The 21,454-nt window shown below is 39.9% G+C and overlaps 1 protein-coding gene across 2 annotated transcripts in view; it reads left to right on the forward strand.

Annotated features, from left to right (window-relative positions):
* cdc42se2 (CDC42 small effector 2) overlaps positions 1-21,454 on the forward strand; it is a 101,474-nt gene that overhangs the window by 52,261 nt on the left and 27,759 nt on the right. For both annotated transcript variants that reach the window (XM_028804878.2, XM_051930079.1), the window contains exon 2: positions 2,745-2,940. In XM_028804878.2, coding sequence (XP_028660711.1) covers positions 2,887-2,940 — 54 coding nt within the window. In that variant the 5' untranslated portion in view covers positions 2,745-2,886. The remainder of the gene's footprint in view (positions 1-2,744; positions 2,941-21,454) is intronic.

The following is a 21,454-nucleotide window of genomic DNA, read 5'->3' on the forward strand; positions in this document are numbered from 1 at the left end:
GGCCTTAAACAGAAGTAGTTGTAGCGTGCTGTTGTTTATTATTTGGATATAGAATATTTCAGTTTGTAGCTGTCACTCATACTTTTTTTTCTTGAAGTACATATTGCATTGGTACTTTGCATGACTATTTATACTTGCTGAAGGTTATAATTGGTAAATATAGGGAAGATAAAAATAAATGAAATTGGACCCCTGATTGGTGCAAAGAAAAGCTGAGACTGAAAAGAAGTAAGTGTGCTGTAGACATTGTGTATCTGACTGCTTGTTCAGTTTTGAGGTTGAAGCAAGCATATAGCAGCATTTATTGACAGATTAAAGATTGCATTTGTAACAAGTTCCTTCGCAAGTCTTTTTCCAGCACATCTTTGAATCCCTTTGTTGTCTATTTTTTAATCCCAAAGCATCTTCAACACCAGTTAATTTGGTCCTTGGCCTTGTATTCTTCTGATAGCCCACATCAAGCTCTTCTCAGCTGTTGTTAACTACAGACTTCAGCCGAAAGCAAAGTCTTGAGTTGACTTTTTTGAGTTTTCACAAACAACAGTAAGAGGAGGTAAGGGCTGCAGCTCAAAGGAGGATTAGAAATGACTTCTAATTAAGCCATAATTGCAAACGGCAGTAATTGCTAGCGTGAGATTGCAAACCTGCGATTACAACTCTCCCACGTATTTAAGCTTCTCCAGGGGTGTCATTTTCACAGCTGCAACACAAATACTGCCTGTGGTGGGCAAATGGTTTGTCTTGGGTGCTTTATTGGGTAGTGTTGTGCTTTGTTGGGCTTTACAGAAGAGCTCAGGAGCTAAGGGAATTTGACAGAGAGCACAACTTCCTGATGAAGTGGTCATAATTTGGCCTAGTTTTGTGTCTATTCCCCACATGGGTAAATTAAATGTGAGTCTGCCAGGCAATTTGTACTGTCAAATTATCATAATATCATGATTAAATGCCTTGAATGCAGAAGCAAGAGAACTGTTCCTAATACATCGCCCCATTCTGACAACCCCAGGGGAGGCAAGAGAACATTGAAGTGGCTTTTCTGCGTTATTTTCTCTGTCGGTTCAGATAAATGGCATGTGCCAATATTACACTTGTATTTATTTGATTTATTTTGTCATGGTGTTGTAGGTCTGTATCTGAAATGTTTCTGTCAATGGATTGACATCACACTTGACTTGCCCAATGTGGGTGGGGGCCACACATAGTGGCTTCACATTGGTTCTTCAGGATATGTCTGACCAACCTATATAGATCAACTGGCTGCCAGATCCTTGCCGACTAAAATCATGTAACCATTTTGCCAAAAGTAACACTGCCTGGAGCACAGGCCTTTCAGTCACACCATTGTGGAGCTCTGCAATCCCAAAAGACCTAGTAATTAAATCACCACCTCTTAGAATCCAGAGTAATTAGCATAGACCATTATGGGAATCTTCTGGAGAAAATTCTAGGCACAATCCACATGGAAGAGACCCAAGGCAGATCCAGGACATGGTAGAGATATGATACTCCTCAGGTGGCCTGCGACAACTTTAGAATTTGCCTTTGTATCCCCTTATCAACAGACAAGATCAGAAAGGAGTCCCCGAGTAGGGAGCAGGTTGAGGAGATCCTGGAGAAGTGGAGATATGTTCTAGAGAGGAGAGGAGAGGAATGAAGGTCAGCAAGTTAGAGAGTAGTGAGGATGCAGAGAGTAGAGTTGGCGAAGGTGGATGAGTTTAAATACTTGGGATCAACAGTACAGAGTAATGGGGATTGTGGAAGAGAGGTGAAAAAGAGAGTGCAGGCAGAGTGGAATGGGTGAAGAAGAGCGTCAGGAGTAATTTGTGACAGACGGGTATCAGTAAGAGTGAAAAGGAAGGTCTATAGGATGGTAGTGAGACCAGCTATGTTATATGGGTTGGAGATGGTGGCACTGACCAGAAAGCAGGAGACAGAGCTGGAGTAGGCAGAGTTAAAGATGCTAAGATTTGCACTGGGTGTGACGAGGATGGATAGGATTAGAAATGAGTACATCAGAGAGTCAGCTCAAGTTGGACGGTTGGGAGACAAAGTCAAAGAGGCGAGATTGCCTTGGTTTGGACATGTGCAGAGGAGAGATGCTGGGTATATTGGGAGAAGGATGCTAAAGATAGAGCTGCCAGGGAAGAGGCAAAGAAGAAGGCCTAAGCGAAGGTTTATGGATGTGGTTTAGAGAGGACATGCAGGTGATGGGTGTAACAGAACAAGATGCAGAGGACAGAAAGATATGGAAGAAGATGATCCGCTGTGGCAAACCCTAACGGGAGAAGCCAAAAGAAGAAGAAGAAGAAGAAGAAATCTAATGACAATGTCTGGATGTCCTGCCAGAAAAGAATCACTGTAGTCCAGTACTTAAAGGAGAGCTCTGATAGAGGCTATGCTCAAGTACAGTTCTTCTGTAGCCATGCCTTAGGTAAAAAGTAAGGTTCTCAGATAGAGCATATAACTCACCATCTTGATCTTTTGAGGTGCTTTGGTGTAGTTTTTTCCTACCAAATGAAGATGCCACAATGCACTAAGAGGGTTACAAGGGATGTAGAGTAATTAACAGGATGTTGTGTTTAGTCATGCAAGATGAGATGTTTCTCATAAGCTGAAATCTCCTGTGAATGCAAATAATTTTAACAATGGCTGGTTATAAAAGTTGAAGATAACAGTTATATTGCCCAACTGTTTCTCTCTTTGTAACTGTAAATTTATTTTATTTTTTTTCCCCTCTTATACAGGTTGCTGGCTTCACTCACTCTAAGGACTTCCTTTTCCAGCCTCCTTTGTTTCTAACTTTAAGCAGAGTGGACAGCTTCTTCAGGAACTTTAAAGTATTCACTTTTGTGTGCATCACATTTAAATAACCTGGAACTGTTAACAATGAGTGAATTCTGGTTGTGCTTCAACTGTTGCATTGCAGAGCAGCCGCAACCGGTAAGTCATCAAGACCACGAGGGACTCCTTCTTTGTCTGGATCTCCTTAATGGCCACTAAGGATAATTTTAATACATCAGCTGAATGTTTTGAGTTTGCTCTTTTTCTTTCATACATGATGATCTGCACTGCGGATCTTGGTGTCTCTCTTCTGCATGATCTAGAATTGTTGAGTCTTGCTTGTGGATTTTCAGAGATTAGAGGGAAGAATTTGTAGTGGACCTCTTCACATCAAAGCCCCAAAGAGGAATGCAGCTTATATTTACATGTATTACTTCAAAGGTGGTTACTTACATTTCTATAGTAGAAGGATTTGTTGGTTAAGTTGCTAATTTAGGGTCATACAAATGATTAGATAGAAGAGTTAACCTTGCACACACACAGCATAGTAACTAGGCTACTGTGCTGAAGGGATGTACTTATCCTTAAATGCTACAGCAAGTGGGTTGGTAAATTTTTTGTAACAATAGTAGGCTCCCTTAGTTTCTGATATGAAAAAAACAAATTAGCTTTAATAATAATTGTCATTGCATACTTCTGCACATTGGGGGGTCTTTGAACTGAAGGCAGCCTTGAGGACTGAGGGTTTCCCTTGTTCATATAGGCTGTCTACTGCATATAAGGATTTCTTTGTTGGTAACAAGCTGGCCAAGACTGAGAGGAAGTGTCTGTCCTTCATTTCAGAGAGGTAGTGTCATCTTTCCCACTTGATCTGGAATGCCTTTTAGAAAGCAGCTTACTGTTTGCATGGCTCTTCATAGAGCATTTCAAGTGCTCAGCATGTCCCTTAGAAGGATATATTTAGGAGGCATTTCACTGTTTTATGCTTCAATATGTCATTGTTGGTAAAATAATCAGCACTTTGATGTGCCGGTCTCCCTGCATTTTGTTTATGTCATTAGCGTCTGATTTTCTTAGAAATTTAACCTGCTGGAATTGGTAGACTTAAACTTGCTTTTTGATGTAACAAGTTTGGAGTACTTTGTAAATATTTGCAGAAATAAAATTAACATTTCATCTATTATAATATACCAGTAATGGCGTACTGCACAATAACGTGCAGTGAATACACTTGACTTATAGTTTTCATCCTCTTTCTCTGTACGTTTAGAACTCGTTTGCTCAGAGGTTGATGTGCTTGTTGTTCCTGAGCAGCTCTTCTTTTCTCAACCCTAGCGGCCCGCTTCTTCTCTTCTTCCATTGGCATCTTTTCACATTAAAACTGATTAAGTCAGTGTTTGTGTTGGAATTACTTAGTGTGTTTTCTTTAATTTTTCACTTAAGCTGGCACTTAAGTCTTCTATCTGCCTCAAGAATTTTTTAAGATATGAAGAGGTAGGGGAAGTGACAGCGAAGGTGGTTGGGATGAGAACGGTGCATGCACGGCCGCCCTGCTGACCGCTGCCGAGAGTTGATTCTACAATAAAATTAAAATAAAATAAAAATAAAAAGAGTAATAAAGATCATCACCCTGAAACAGGTCACGTAGTATATATGTACCAAATTTCATGTCAATAGTTCAAACAGTTTGCGAGCTACCGGTTATTTAAAATCCTGGACCAACAAACGGAACAGCCACAGCAGCGTATTATATAAGAAGATAGCTTTGATGTGGGTATAGCATAGAATTATATGAAAGGATGATAGCATCACATCTAACTATATTTGACTGTTGTAAAAAATTTAAAGTATATTAACATTGTAATACTGAAAGTTTTTTTTAAAAAAAAAAAGAGTATAGTATGTAGAAAGAAATTGGACTACCTGTAGCCCATCAGATTCTGAAAGTAGGCAGCAATTGTGAACGATGCAAATGGGAAAAAAAATGTTTTGCTCAGTTAAGTGACTGCACACCATAGAATTCGTAAAGGATGTTAAAGAATGGGTGTGATGAGGAAGATGCAGAGGGATTAGGCCTGCCACCCTTTGGGATAGCATCCAAAATTCCTCAGGCATAAGTCGTGTTTTGGCTAAGTTTACACAGTCTTTTCAGTGTAGTTTTATTTGTCGCATTTGCACTAAACGTTCGATTCAGATTAGACCAATACTGATTGTTAGTCTCTGATCTGGGTAATAGTGTAAAAATGGTCTTTATCTGAATCAAATGTTTTCTTTTTGTAGTCCAATGCAGTAGAATTTATTCTATTTCAAATAGAATTGCATCCCAGGATACATAACAAATTTTAATTTCAATGCAACAAACATACATAGAAATTGAATGACCAATTAAAAATCCATCCATCCATTTTCCAACCCGCTGAATCCAAACACAGGGTCACGGGGGTCTGCTGGAGCCAATCCCAGCCAACACAGGGCATAAGGCAGGAACCAATCCCGGGCAGGGTGCCAACCCACCACAGGACACACACAAACACACCCACACACCAAGCACACACTAGGGACAATTTAGAATTGCCAATCCACCTAACCTGCATGTCTTTGGACTGTGGGAGGAAACCCACGCAGACACGGGGAGAACATGCAAACTCCACGCAGGGAGGACCCGGGAAGCGAACCCGGGTCTCCTAACTGCGAGGCAGCAGCGCTACCACTGCGCCACAGTGCCGCCCACAATTAAAAATGCTTACTTAAATCTGCTTGCTCTTTTTGCTCTCTCCTTTGTGTTTCTATAAAACAAGTTTAGCAAAGGTGATTTTCTTCTGCTGAGATCACTGGTAATACATTCCTAAGTATGTAAATAAAGCACTGAGAGGTTGCAGAATATGCAGAGAGAATTTTTCTGATTTGGCAATCTTTAATACTGTAGCATGTCATCTCAATCCTGGAGTGGGTCAACATACCTAATCTTAAAGCAGTATCATGAAATGTCCACACAGCATTGCTTCTTGGCAAGCTACTGTACCAAGAAGTCCTCTTGTCTTCATTCAGCAAGTGTTTGGTTTCTGCAGCTAGTTTACACAAGAACCTTTTTTTAAGTTATGAATGAGGTAGCATTCAGGAGGAATCTGAAACACAGAACGAATTGAACATAAGGCGCAGATAAAAGTATTAGAAAACTGAGTGAGAGAGAATGGCGTGGGAGAAGGGGCTGGCTCAGAAATTTAAAGGAAAGCCTAATTTCAAGGATTTGAATGTAAGGTTAATACAATGTCACATTGCATGACATTTCCAGTGATTTCCAATTATATACTTTATTTATATAGTCTTAGCGGGTTGGGTCAGTCCAGTTGTGTAGTGTGACATACTCAGTCTGAGTAGTCTGCAATTTGATTATGTCTTAAGTTGTAGGGGCAGTCTATTTGTTCATGTAAGGCAACAACCAATGAGTGCTCAACTGGAAGTCCAATGCATATAATACAGTTACAAAGAATAAGGAATGCAGCTCCTTTGGGTCACACAAACTAAATAGATTTTATCTCTCTGATGGCTGGTATTTTGTGTACCATGATTGAATGGAAAAATAGGAAAAAAAAAAGGTTGATAGTGTGGCTAAACTTACCTGTAAAACCTTTTCATAAACATCAGTTCTGTCAGGCAGACGGGGTGAGGTCACGATACTTTAGAAATGTGACACTGTGCTACAAATCCTTCCTGAAGTTGTATAATTTGATATACCTTGCCATTTTTAGTTGTTTAAATTGACAAGATCAGCAACTACAGTTGTCAGATTTCACATCCACACTGACTAGAAGTTGTGTAATATGACATCGGCTTTACGGACCCAGTGTGCAGATTTGGAGTTTATTTATTCTGGGTGAATCTTAGGTGTGTTAAACTTGCATTGTATTATCTATGAAAAGTCAATACAGGCTTTAGTTTCAGAAAGTAACTCATTACCATTTTTTTTTTATACATACCTGATGAAGGCTATACAGCTGAAGCATTGTCTTGCTAACTTTCTTTCCTATTAGGCATAAAAACAATTTTGAACATTTATTTACATTATTTTTATGTGCACACAATCATAAAGTGTAAAGCAATACAAGATAATTTGTACATTTACATTTACTTATTTGGCTGACTCATTTATCCAAGGCAACTTAAAGCATTTATGATACAAGTGGTTACGTTTCTTTAGGTCAAGTGAGTTGCTCAGGGGCACACAGTGTCAGTAATGGGATTTGAACCCAACCTCAGGGATTGAAGTCCAAAGCCTTGACCAAATATACATCACATACACAACAATGGTTGAATCCGTGAATTATCCGTTATGGCCTATTCTGAAAGCCTTGTGTAGTGCTAGCCACTTGGTTAGTACACATTTCTCCACACAAGTAGTCTTTCTTTGAGAACATGTGTGTGTTTGGGATGAATATGGGAACTGGAGTACCTCATGGAGGTCCAGGCTGACACAGAGACAATTTGCAAAATTGAACCAAATAGTGACCAGACTGGTACTTGGAGCTGTGAGACAATGGATGTAACAACTGTGACACACTACTCCCTATGGCAGTTTTTCATTATATTTTAACATTTTTGTGATACAAGGAAATATATTGTTGAATGTTTTAAGATATTGGAATGAAGTTAGTGTGTGGACCCTGCCAGCAGATGCTACATGCCAGTTCTGCTTCTTGGGAAACACATTTTTGATGCATGACTTAGGACAAGGGAGAGTAGCTGAGCTTCAGCGCACACTCAAGTAAGTTTTTCACCAAAGTGGAATGTCATTTTTGTATGTTTGAAATCCTTAAAAGGCATTGCCTACTGTTCAGTGTTGTTAGTAAATCTTGCATTTTTAAAGAGTGCATTGTAAGAGGAATCCCTTAATAAACCATTGTCCAGGTGCTGCTCAGCACATTCTTATCATTGCAGTGTATAGTTGCAGACATAGAGGACTTCGAACCCATGACCTTGTGCTGTGGAAGCATAACTGGTAAATTTAATAAAAAAAAAAAAAACCCTCAAGGAAGAAGAATCTGACAGAGTTGGGCATTTGCTGATTTGCTTTGCTGTATTTTTATAATTGTAATTTTGCCCTGCAGAAGCATTTGGAAAATGTAGAGCAGACAAGTAGGGCGTCTCGTTGCATGGGTTTTGATTGTCCGTATAAGGTCAAAATGTTGCAAGTCAAGCACCATGGCTTTGTGGAATCCTGTCATTTGGAGTCTTTACGGCACGATTGTAGTAATTGGGCCACTGCCAAGTTTCAGCGCACGCTTAATGCGACTGTGTAATTTCAGAGTAGAGTGGCAGGGCCTTTCCAGACAACAAAGAGCTTTGGGACTTAGACTAAATATTTCAGCTTTCTTATATCTCTATGGCTTCTTTGCCCAGTTCACACCCTTAATTGTGAAGGATGCTTATGTCACTCTATTGCCCCTTAGATTTGAGCTTCTTATTCCAACAGCATAGAAAGTTTGTAAAACCATAGAAGAATAATCAGTGTCCTACAAAAGTATGTGGAATGATAGCCTTGATGTGGTTCTAGAAACAACACAAAACCAATGACCACAGATCTGCCAGGAGGTCACTGAGAGCCTCGACTCAATCAGGTTGAGGGAAGCTGTGCTGTGCCATGCTGATCTGGTGACACCATCAAGCTTCTGACAGCTTCATCGTCTTTTCCGTACAAAGTTGTTTATTGCTCTTGACTGCTTCACATGCAGCACTGGCACACATTCAATTCCAACCAAAGTAATCAATGCATGTTAGCCTTTTGCCCCAATACTGAAAGAAATTGTTTTGTACTTTGTTTTAGTTTTCCTTTGTATCATTTACTGATCAAGTACTCGTGCTCCCTTTTCATTTATTTTACACTGCTTACCAGTATATCCAGTATATTAGTCTTTGTGATGTAAATGAGGACACTAATGGTTAGAATTCAGTGTATAAGGAGAACAGCTAGGCCAGTGCTTGTGACCAGCCAAGTAAGTTGCTGTCCTTAGCATCCATGTCTTTCTGATGTTGAATTAGTGAGAGCATACAAGCAGAGTCAAAACTGTGAGTGAAATCAATATAAGGTAGTGCTGCCCTTGGTCTTTAGGGTGGTGACTCTTATTAACTACACACAAGGACTCTGTAAAGGATGCCCTAGAAAGACTACGGATGGGCAGAGAGCCAATAAAACAGAAGAGAAGTGACCTGTGGTGTGTAGGCTTTTTCATGTGGGTCACTGACGTCTCATTTTGTGCGTGCATTACTCATCCTAATTTTTATGTCCTCATTTCCTGACTATTTTTTCAGCCTGGATATGTGGCAAACCATCCAGGAATTGCTGCTCACTTGCTTTTGTGTGTATCTGAAGCTGATCAGCTGCTTATCCATGCCAAGAAAACAAGTGCGTGTACAGTTCTCAAGAGCGAAGATGTTAACAACTAGGCCACAGAATCCTCCAGGGCACAAGCATTTATGACAATGTCCCAGATATGACAAATTGCAGCTGATAAATTGAAGGGACTGTCCTGCTTCCTGGCTCCCTCCACTGGTGTTGCTTGGGCCTGGACAAAATCATTATTTATATAAAGCTGTGAACTTGCAACAGCTGTTCAAATTGTTTGTCTAGGGCTGTTCATTTACACTTTATGTATGTGTTGTGTTAGATATCTAGCCTAATTCTCTGCATCACCTTTCTCAGTAAACAATTTAATATATGGAAAGAGAACAAGAAATAATAAAGAGTTGTGCAACTGGAATAACAACAAAATACTATATAAAATCAGTTTAAACTACAGTACCCTAATACAACAAAAGCTCATCTACTAAGTCTTTACATGTGTAGACCAATATTACGGCACTTTGTCACCAAATTCTGAAATGGACGGGGCTGTAGAAATGGCGAGACCTTGTGTGTAGCAGCTTAAACCAGCCTGTCTGGCTAACCCGTAAACAGAGTGTCTTCTGTATGTCCAGCTAAACAGAAGAGCACAGACAGAAGGGAAACTGTTTGGCTTGGGCAGGACCATCCAATATTTTGGTGCTCTGGTCAGTACCATTCTGTCAGTTTCCTTTCTGTGTATAAAATTCAGAGGATGATATAGCATTTCAAAAGTAGTGCTCTCTTCTCTGATTTTTTTTTTTTGGTTTGGGATGTTCCACTAGCCTGGCACTCGAGCAAAACAGAGCTTAAAGGATCCCATGACTCCAAAGCTTGGTAGGAGAAATGGAATAAGCAGGTGTACAGTTGTGGGGTTAGTGGAATTCGCCACGTTCATTTTTGGATTGGTCTACTTTCATACCTTAAGGTTAACACACACATACACAGGAAGACTTATACAGATAAACCGTATATTTAAGCACTGATTATGAGTGATGCGTGCGCAGCCTGTCACTCCTCAGTATCCCACATAGGACTCACTAGCTTTAGCATGAACAATACATTGGTGTCCCCAGATATAACCTAGACCTAAATGCTACTTTTGTCCCCAAGAATAACCTAGACACATGAAGGCTGATATACCTTGGGTAATGCCACTTCCTAACCAATGATGCATTATTTCCAATTGTGCTACTGTATATTGGGAACTTCTCCCTCAGCTTACTAACACCGTGAGAAAGGAAGTGGCAATCTCCCCTCACCAGGTGCCATGTACAGTAGTCCCTCCTCCATCGTGGGGGTTGCGTTCCAGAGCCACCCGCGAAATAAGAAAATCCACGAAGTAGAAATCATATGTTTATATGGTTATTTTTATATATTTTAAGCCCTTATAAACTCTCCCACACTATTATAAACATTTCACGCACAATTATACAGCATAAACCCTTTGTATTCTCTTAGATATTAGGTAAGATTCGTTGAAATTATACAGTAAAACCTAAATATTATTTTAAAGATATCGAGCGTCTCCGATATCACATATGTTACAGCCATTACGACAGACAGGCCACCAGCAATAAATACGTACAATGCAAGAAAAATTGTATACAGTAAAATGTGTGTACAGTGACATTAAACTATGTACATGTAATAAGTACTGTACGTAAATAATTAATTATGGTTACTCACCAACAATGACACGACGACTTGTACGATAACGATGAGTTTAATTTTACTGCACAACAAAGGATAGCGTTACAGCTCTTCTAAAGGAGCCTCTTCAGGCGACTGTTTAGCACCGCCGTTGTTCTTCTTCCATCACTCTTCAATCCAAATCCCTAAAGCAGATTCCATCCAGACTACTGCCTTGTCACGTCCACTTGCAACTCGTTCTGCGCCCTCGTTAAAGGACACTGCGGCCGTAGATCTTATATGCTTTTCCTCCTTTTTAAATAAAAAGAATCGTGGACTCATTGATGCTGTAATGGTGTCCTGCAGCGGTGTAGCTGTTTCCTTCCTTCAACATATCCAAAACTTTTACCTTTTCTGCAATCATTTGCATCTTCTGTTGGCGCTTGGACATGGCTCCTGAAGCAGTAGCAGGGGCACTCATTGAGTGAGATTAGACTTCCTGGTTAATGCAGCACTCCGTCGCTGAGCAAATCAGCAGCACACAGGAACTTAACCGCATGCTCTGATTGGGTAGCTTCTCAGCCATCCGCCAATAGCGTCCCTTGTTTGAATTCAAATGCGTCCCTTGTTTGAATTCAAATGGGCAAATCAACTGAGGAAGCACACGTACTGTAGACCGCAGACATCCGCGAACCAGTGAAAAATCCGCGATATATATTCACATATGCTTACATTTAAAATCCGCAATGGAGTGAAGCCGCGAAAGACGAAGCGCGATATAGCGAGGGATCACTGTATTTACTTTAATACTTAAATTACTCAAGATATGAAAGAAGTAGTACAGCAAAGTAGTATTTATTAAGAATAATAACAGAAGAAGAATATATAACAGAAAATATATAATGGAAGAATCCCAAGTCTCCTCTTTTAAGTCAGTGGGTAACTGATGTTTTATATTATTTGAAATTGGAAAAAATCTAATTCTCACTTAGAGGATCTGTGCAGATATTTTTCAAAACCTGTCAGGATCTAATCAATAATATTTTAGAATAAGCTCTTAAAGCACTGAGGAAGCAGATTCTGTCCCCATTTCTTTTTCTTCTCCATTTAGCTTTATCCACTTATTAAACTCATCAATTTACTTATTTTTACTAGCTTTAATTTTCACTCCGTTGGCCATGCTGCCTTTCTCAGGGGTGTGGGTTGATTTGTTTTCAATCCAAATTTTTGTAAAAATCGATCTGTCTATATTTGTATAGAATGATTGCAATAAAATCAATAAAATTATAAAAAAAAAAGAAAATATGTAATGGATAGTAAAATCTGAATAGATACTTCCAAATAAAAATGATGATGAAAGCAGCAAGAAAGACATCAGTTTCAAAAGAGGGTGTTGTCCCAGGTGGCAGGGCTGACATGTGGATGGCATCTTCAACATAGGGTTCTGGACCTTGTGATGTTACGTTAGTGTTAGATTAGTGCTAAAATTTTAACTTTGGTGTCAAGATCAACTTTCGGATCTCAGTACCGCTACCAAAATGGTTCAGAAGCAAATAACGGATAACCCCATCCCCCATGTCACAGGCACACTTGCTTCCCTACTATGCTGCATTCCATAAACGATTAACAGTTGTGCAGACGTGGAGAGGGTCGCTCCTGGCAGTTTCTGGCACATTTATATAAAAATGAGAAAAGATTTGGGGGTTGGATACCCCTAGGTGATTCAACCTCGATGTAATAAGTATATTCATTTTAACAATTCAGTCGTGAGCAGGGGGTGGGGGTCCCCATCCATGGAGTTCCAATTGTGCTAATAAACATCTGGCTGCTATTGCTTGAATTCTACCATTTTATTCTGGCACAGAAATGAAAGAAATGCTAATACTATCCTGTTTTAAAAATTGGGTTTCTCTGAATTTTTTCAGTACCGGTATATCATGCAACCCTATGTTACACACAGATGTTCGGCCAGTTATTCTGGTGATGGATAGCTCTGTCTAAAGCCCATGTCACATTATATGACTTTTTAAGTTGTGATATATGTCAGACTTGCCATCTGCATTTTATGATCTCATTGCTGAACCATATGAGGTTACACAACTGAAACTCACTGAGTATATCAAAGTATTCAAATGAGGTTACACAACTGAAACTCACTGAGTATATCAAAGTATTCGACTTGTATCCGAATATCCAGCACAGTCGTGGTCACCCCCTATTCTGACAGTCTGATGTAGCTGGCACTGTACGAAGGGTTAACAGGTATGACAGCTGCAACCTATTTATTTTCTCCATGCTGTCATTGTATGTAAAATGCAAAACATCAGAGGAGTCTCTTTTCTTTTTCTGAGGTTCAAAACACCCATGTTCCTTTTTCCTTGTTGCTGCATTCTACGCATTATACTTCTGAATGTGTATTTATTGGTTGTCAACTCTAATTCACACAGATCCCACATCTACAATTAAAGACAAAATCAAATCTGTTTCATTTGTCATGCGAGTCAAAGAATAGTCTGGATTGAGTTGCTCGGTATGTCAGACTTGCCTTCACAGGATTGTGCTACTGCAATTGAAAATTTCTGGAAAAGTCGTCTAATGTGACATGGCCTTAAAAAGATTGATGCTGGGTATTTTATCTGTGGAGTTCCTTGCTGTTTCCAGTTGTCTTTTTTGTTAGGTTGTAAGTATTTTGGTCATTTTAAACCCAGCTTATGCTCTTGGATAAAACTAAAAGAAGGTATGAAGGAAGATTTAGGTAACATGCAACAGTAAGTCAGTCTCAGGGAAAGCATTTACAGGTCATTACTGGGTGTCTGAACAAAAAAAGTTGTAACTGAGACAGATTGCAACTTGCTTTTAAAAATTCAGAGCCTGCAGTTCCAAAATGATGATTTTATTAAGGACAGCAGGTAGTCTGAATCAAAATAAGTATGCTATATGTTAATAAAACTTTAGTTGGAGAAAGTAAAAGTTAATAAAGCATGAACATTTTTTTCTGAGCTGTAGTGATATCACCTTTTTAAGAAATTCTGTAAATTCTGACAGCACTTTTAATTTTGCTGCTAAAGGTAATGACCAAAAAAAGCATACACACCACCACAGAGTCCCATAATTGCGCCATTACTTACTTACATGTGCCATGCCTGTCATTAGGAATAATTGAGAAAAGAAAGATGTTTATGAAACAACATGTTTGATTTATGTTAAAATCACTCCCTAACACATTGTACCAGGATCTCCCAAAAGTGGTTAGCTGGATTATATTCAAGTAACTTAGAAGACCATTGTACAAAAGATGACTTCATTGTTATACTAATTAAACTGCTGGAAGTGTGCCTGAAACAAATACTGCAACATGGGAGGAGGAAGATCACTCAGAAAATTAGTGTTCATTTAATTTCTGAAAGCATGTCTGTAAAACATGCCACGAAGATGCACCCAAGTTGTTGGACAGTTAGCAGTGCCTTTCTCTGTTGTAGCCAAACCTTTGGGCCTTTTAATGCGCCCCACACATATGATTATGGAGAACATGGTGAAATATGAATCACCTGACCCTTTCATGTTTCCTCCCTGCTCAGTGGCCCATTTCCTGGTTTCTGTGATTAATTTTCTTCACAAGCCTGCATTACCAAGTGTGATAAGATGTGTGTACACTGCAGCCCAAATATAGTATCCTCAAGGAAATGGGAGTGCTCACACCATAGACTGAAGTTTGCAGTCAGCCTAATGTTACGTTTTACATTAATGAATAGGCATCCCAATTTAGGGATTATGTGCTTTTGTCTAAAGATGCCCTTGCGGGTATGAGGTACTTTGTGGGATCTTCTTATCCACACCCCATCTTACATGCATTACATTACATTTACTTATTTGGTTGACTCCTTCATTCAAGGCAAATTACTACATTTCATTTGAGGTACAATCAGTTCCCTTTCTTTTGTTTTTGGAGGAATTGTCAGGTGAAGCGACTTGCTCATGGTCACATAGTGTCAGTAGCGGGATTTGAACCCACAACCTCAGGGTCTGAAGTCCACTACACCACAGTTAATCTTGAAACATCACCAACTTGAACATAAGATCCCCAACAGTACAATCAGTTTCTTTCCAAGTGGCCAAAGTCTTGTCTTCTAGTCTTATTGGCAATAATGTTGTTTTTAATTTACTTTCTTTACTCTTGTATTGTAGGTTTCCCCTATTTTATTTTCAATGCTATTATATCCAGACTGCCTGAGAGAATTGCTGTGTTAAAGTTAACAGACTCGTGTCTCTCATTGTTTGCATGCGTCAGCCTCACACTTTTGTTTGCTGTTCTCGGCACTTAGTAGTTTGCACATATTGACACCCTATTTGCTTCTTACAGTAGTCACGTGCTGTTAAGTCATTTGCACACAAACATCCCAACCAAATGACACTGTGCATCTTAAATACCCATGGCTGTCTTGCGGTGAAATAAGTGCTGTAGTCAGTATGAATAAGCAATGTTGTGGAGTGGGTGGTAACCAAGGACAAGTCATGTTAGGTCATTTACTGACCTGCTTAATCCAGATCAGGGTTACTGAGAAGTGGTTGTGAGGCTGGAGCCTATCACAGCCAGCATAAGGGTACAAGGCAGGAACAAACCCTGGACAGCCAGCCCATCACAGGGGAAACACATACAACAAACACACACTAGGGCCAATTTAGCATTTCATTGTCAATTCACCTAACCTGCATGTCTGTAGGAGCAAACCGGAGCACCTGGAGAAACTCACTTAGACATGGGAAGAACATGCAACCTCTACGCAGGAACGACCTAAGAGGTGAACCCTGGTCTCCTTACTTTGAGGGAGCAGTGCTACCTAGGAACAAGTGACCATGACAAAAATCTCAGCACTGGAGATCCAAAGGTTGGAGTTCAGAGTACAACACAGATGAATGGTCGGCATATTTGATTGTAGCTTGCACGACACAGAAGTGTGCTAGTCACCCCAGGATCGGTCAATAAAACTGTGCAGCCTGCTGACCATTTGTCTGCATTTAGCGCTTGAGCTCACTATAGAGCACTATTCATTTCATGTCATTTGTTTTTCGACTTTACTATCAAAGACTCTGCACCGCACGTCTGTATTGCATTTAACTCATGCTGTTTTTTTTCTGGTACTATGGAGCTCTTAAGTGGGCTGTCACACAATGTGCAGCATTTTCTCTCAGCAATAAAATATAAGAGTGATGACCTGGATTGAATTGACTCACACCACAAAAATAGCAACATACAATACATGGATTTTTTTTTTTTTATTATTAACTCTTTTCTTGTCCTCCTGTAGTGAAACTGGATGAACGGAAAATCACTGGAGGAGGGAAGTAATGACATACAGTGTAGTAAGAAATGGAACTGCAGATTCTGTTATTAATGTGCTTAGACTGTCGTTAGTGTATGTTTGAGGTCACGTGACGATTCTCTTGGGAAATTCTCTCTCTCTTCTGGCTTACTAGCTTGTCAGTGGCACAGTTTTAAAGAGAAATGAATATTAATCTGAATAATCTGTGTAAGCCGGAGTGGGGGATAGTGTGACTATGCTGTTTTTAAGTTGGGTGGTGTGCAGAAGGAAGTCCATTTACTAATTCTAGCTGTGGCACACACCTCAGACGCTTGTAATTAAAACTGAAAACAACAACAACATTTATTTATATAGCACATTTTCATACAAAAAGTAGCTCAAAGTGCTTTACATAATGAAGAAAAGAAAAATAAAAGACAAAGTAAGAAATTAAAATAAGACAAAAAAGCATGAGTAGCCAGGCCCACACAAGACTGCAGTGTTCTGCCTGCCTTCTCAATACATATTCACCTGTGGTGGAGAACTACAGTGTTGGATCTTCTTCACGTGACTCTGTACAGCACTTCTATACAGCAGTAGGGGCCTGTTGTGAAAGCAGATGTTAATCCTGGTTGGTGGGCATTTCTTATGAGGAGTCTATCCAAGTATCTACTGCAGATCACAAATTCATCCATCCATTTTCTGAATGTACTTTTCTATGACAGAGTTGCATCCAGCAATTTTGGGTATAAGGCAGGATTCTGTTTTTGCATGGAACATGTACTGCTCAAATTTAGAAACGGCAGTGGAAGGAAAAAACTATACAGAAAACTACACAGTGACAATGACTGGAATCTTGTTTTTTTTTTCTAGTACAGGATTACAGGGAGGATCAGAGCCTAATAACAATGGGTGGGTGTCCACTAAGTTGCACTCCCCCATAATGACTCAGTTTAGAGTCACCAGTAAACTTAAACATGTCATTGGGGTTGTGGTGCTGTGCTTTAGGGGTCTGTGGCAGGTGCAGGGATTTTTAAGATAAACAGTGCAGCTCAGGCTTGTGGGTGTGAATGTGGGTGCCCTCCACTGTTGCTCAGTAGGGAAGCTCATTCATTGCTTGTTCTCATTGCTTGTGCGTTTAGCTCAGCTGTTTCTTATTGACACTCTGCAGGTTGTTAAGCAAAGCTCTGCATCCACAGCGGTATAAAGGAGTCTGAGCAGGACATAGAGAGAGAGAAAAGAAAAGGAAAGGAAAGGAAAAAATCTAAAGAATGTTAAGAATTGGGAGTTAGAGCCAGCATGGTGGAAAGGAGGTAGGCCAGTCAGTGGCGCTGCAAGAGAACAAGAGGAACAATGTTCACAGTGAGCAATTCAGGAGAGCAGGACCATCTAAGTGCTCCGGGGGTCCTGTAGGACTGAAGGCAGGTGGCAGGACGATGGAGACTGGCTCTGAGCGTCCCAGCGGTGACCGACTGAGGTGGCTGGGACAAGAATCAGGCAGGTGATTGAATTTGCCAGGGTCCCAGCCTTGCTAAGAAGACCCAAAGTGTGAACAGGGGAAGATGGAGAGAAAGAATGAAAGGGGAGCCAAATTTTGGCTAACATTTATACTTGGATTTTAATTCATTCATGGAACCTGTTTGTTAATCATTTTAACCTGGCACTTGTTTTTATGGATTATTTTTTTAAAATAAATTGTTTGTTTATTGATCATGGTTTGACTCATGTTTGATTTGAAATGAAATTTCACTATACATTTTAATGCATAAATCTTGTACGTTTTTTGTGGCATTAGTCTATCGCGGTCATGACTATTGATGTTCCCGCAGGCTGCAGGCAACATGGAGCAGCACAGGGATATAATGTAAGAGAAAACCATAATACTGGACATTAACTGTTCAGACACAGAATTGACATACTGAAAGCACATAGATGATGACTAGGCCTTGAATATTACCTGAAGCACTGACCACTATGCCACCTCCCACAAAACCAGTTTCAGTCAGTTCTTGCAGGCCAAAGATTGTCTCACTTTTGTCCTGTTATTTGTGTTGTTTTCATGCATTTATAAATAAAAATGAAAGTGTAGGGAGTTAGACTCACCGGCCCAATATTTTATCGAGTTTGTGTTTGTGCAAGTTTTTCTCCCTGGTTTCCTTATCACGTCCCTAAGACATTTATTTATAAATGGCAACCCTAACTTGGCACCATATGAGCGTTCTTTGTGATAGACTAGTGTCCCATCTAAAATCAGTTCCTGCCATTAGTGTAATGGTTCAATTTTCTGTAAATGCATATTAGAAATAGAACAGATTTTTAGGGTGGTATGTTTGAAGTATTGATAGCGCTGCTGCCTCAAAAGAAGTAAACTGAGGTTCAAGTTCCAGGAGCTCACTGTGTTGTTTGCACGTTCTCTCCATGTCTGTGTGTGGGCTTCCCCCGGGTGCTCCAGTTATGTAAACAGGCATTGCTAAATTGGCTGTAATGAGTGTTTGTGTGTGAGTGTGATTGGCGTCCTGTCTGGGGATTACTCCTGCCTTGTGCCCAGCGCTTGCTGGGATAGGCATCAGCTTCCCCATAACCTTGCCCAGAATAAGTGGGATTGAAAGTGGATGGATAGATGAGTAGATTTTTACTTTTAAGGCTCACTTCATAGATAAGTATTGTCAATTCAGAAAAACAATCTGTAAAACTAAAAGCAGCGAGATAAGTCATTTCTCCAAGCTCTCTTTTTTTCCTTGGAGTTTTATCAAACCCAAAGCTCTTAACATCTTTTGTCACCTTTCTAGAGCCCTTCTTGTATTCATTCTTGAATGACCTGGATTTTTTTGTATTGCTACATGCGGTGTTAGGAATGCAGCTACAGTACAAGAATGTTTAGCACTTTTATTATCTCCTGCCGCTTTTTTTTCTGTTTTCACTCATCAGCTTCTTTAGTGTCTTTCCAAACTGAAGAGCCACATCAGGCAGGGTGTATTTTTCTTCCATTTCTCTCTTGACATACTGCTGTTATTTTAGCTGCTGTCAAAGCCTTAAAAGTAAACACGGAGTAAGCAGTTTCTGTCACTTGTAGCCATTTTGCACATGTTTTGGGAAACCCACACCAGGGATGCCGGGGATGTGCGTTTTTTTTTACTGTCATTGCAGACCTTTAGTTTTATTATTCTATAAAGAACAAAACATACATAGTTTACATGGTGCTAGTAATAACTAGTAAATAAAAAACAAACTATATTTGCTTTTTTTAAACAAGAAGGTTGTTCAGAAAATTGTTATCCTGCATCATTGTGCTTCCCTTAATAGTTGACCTGTAACTACTCAACAGCATTTCAGTCATCCTGCTGTTTTGGTGTTTCAAACTCTGGGTGACACAATGTTAAATTGTATAAAACTAAGGTGGCACTGACAGACCCAAAGGCAAGTTTGAAAAAAGAAAAATCTTTGGTTGAATATGCTGTTGTAGTTTTTATTTGTTTGTTTATTTACTTACTAGCAGGGGTTACCCAGTGCTGCCCAGGATGGGGGCATCAACTGAATTTCAGAATGAAACACTTGGTGCAAAATGTGGGGGAGATGGTGTAGATCTGCATACTGGACAAACGCTCAGTCAGCTTTAAATACACTCACTGAGCACATTGTAAGGGCCACTATACTAATACTGGGTAGGGCCTCCTTTTACTCTCAAAGCAGCTTTAATTCTTCGTGGTTTGGATTCAATAAGATCTCTTTGAGATTTTGATCCATGTTGACACGATTGCCTTACTCGAATCTCCTGTTCCCCCACCTCCCAAAGGTGTTCTAATGAATTCAGATCCGGTGTCAAGGGAAGGCCACTGAAGAACACTGAAATTATTGTCCTGTTCATGGCGCCGGTTTAAGACTTTTGCTTTGTGATGTGGTGCATTATGTGCATGCTGGAAGCAGCCATTAGAAGATGAGTAAATTGTGGCCATGAAGGGGCACACATGGTCAGCAACAATACTCAAATAGGCTCTGGCATTCAAGCAGTGATTCAGTATTGTTATTAACAGGCCCAAAGTGTTCCCCACACCATTACACCGCCATTTAAAGTTCTTATTTTTAAAATAACTGCCTTCATTCTTGGCCGTATTCGTACCTCTCTTAATAAATAAAACAATTTCTTACAAATCTCCAAGAAGAATTCTTCATAGGGAAGATGAGAGTTGTTGCCTTATTTAGTAAGCACCTGTAAGTGTAAGAGTGTATGTGATGTACAGACAGTAACAGCTGATTCAGCCGACAGGTCAGCAAGATTGAAATTCAGGTCTATGAAAGATGGCAGAAGAAAATCGAGTGCACTCGCATAACAAACGTCCGCTTTAGAATGCAGTGTGGAGGACTTACAGCTTCAGGCAAGATCCGAGAATCCCTGCACTCACTCTGAATCTCTAATCAGATGGAGTAGCTGCTAGATTTATACATGTTGAGAGAATTTTGATGTTGCTGTTTTATGTGAATTTAAATCTCTTATTGTTCTGATGCTTTCTCACATTGAATGGCTAGTGTAGAAATTTTGTCTCAGGCTACACAGACTGGTGTTAGCCCTCTCCCCAGGCTTGTTGTTATTTGCTCATCTTTTAACTCTTTGAGGGCTGAATATTTATTTCAAAAAACATAGTTTCTGAAAAGCAATTGGTTCACACAGAAATCAACATAAAACATCTGTTGCTGCATGCTGTGGCTGCCATCTTGCCAAGAATGTGCGGCAGGCTTGCTGCCAGGCTGTCTTTGTGTGCCTGGGACAAAGTTGCGGTGCATTGCAATCTGGTTTCTACCTCTTATCATTGTTAACTGGCAGTCCTCCCTGGCGAACATTGTCAGTACAACGACTAGCTGAGGACCAATCAGCTGAAGCTAGAACCACACACTCGTTTTCAATCTCTTGTATCAAAATCTGAGTCCGACAAGTCATAGTCCAGTTCAGAGATAATAGGCAAAACGTCGTCCACAGAGTATTTTGCTTTATGCATTCGCTTTGATCTTTCGCCAAATGTCAGTGTCATTTTTGCCGTTGTTTGTGCCTTGCTACTCACGCAAGCACAGGAAATCTCGGCCAAACCAATGAATCTAACTTTCCTTCTAGCAACAAGAGTCCAACTAAAATATAATGGTTGGTTTTGTCACAGTTTACAGTCGATTACCATCGACAACTCCTCCTTTTGACAAAAGTCGACATCAGCCCTGAAAGAGTTAAAATGACATTTTATTGTAAAAGAATGTAATAAAACGTGACAACACAAGATAGTCCACTGAGTAAACCCGACTTGTACTCTTCAATCCTCCATTACACATTTCTGAGATTTGAGCCTGTCCTGGCAGTTCTGGCTTTCAAAGTTTTATCAAT

Source organism: Erpetoichthys calabaricus, chromosome 7, assembly GCF_900747795.2.
Source record: "Erpetoichthys calabaricus chromosome 7, fErpCal1.3, whole genome shotgun sequence".
NCBI classification, from domain to species: Eukaryota; Metazoa; Chordata; class Cladistia; order Polypteriformes; family Polypteridae; genus Erpetoichthys; species Erpetoichthys calabaricus.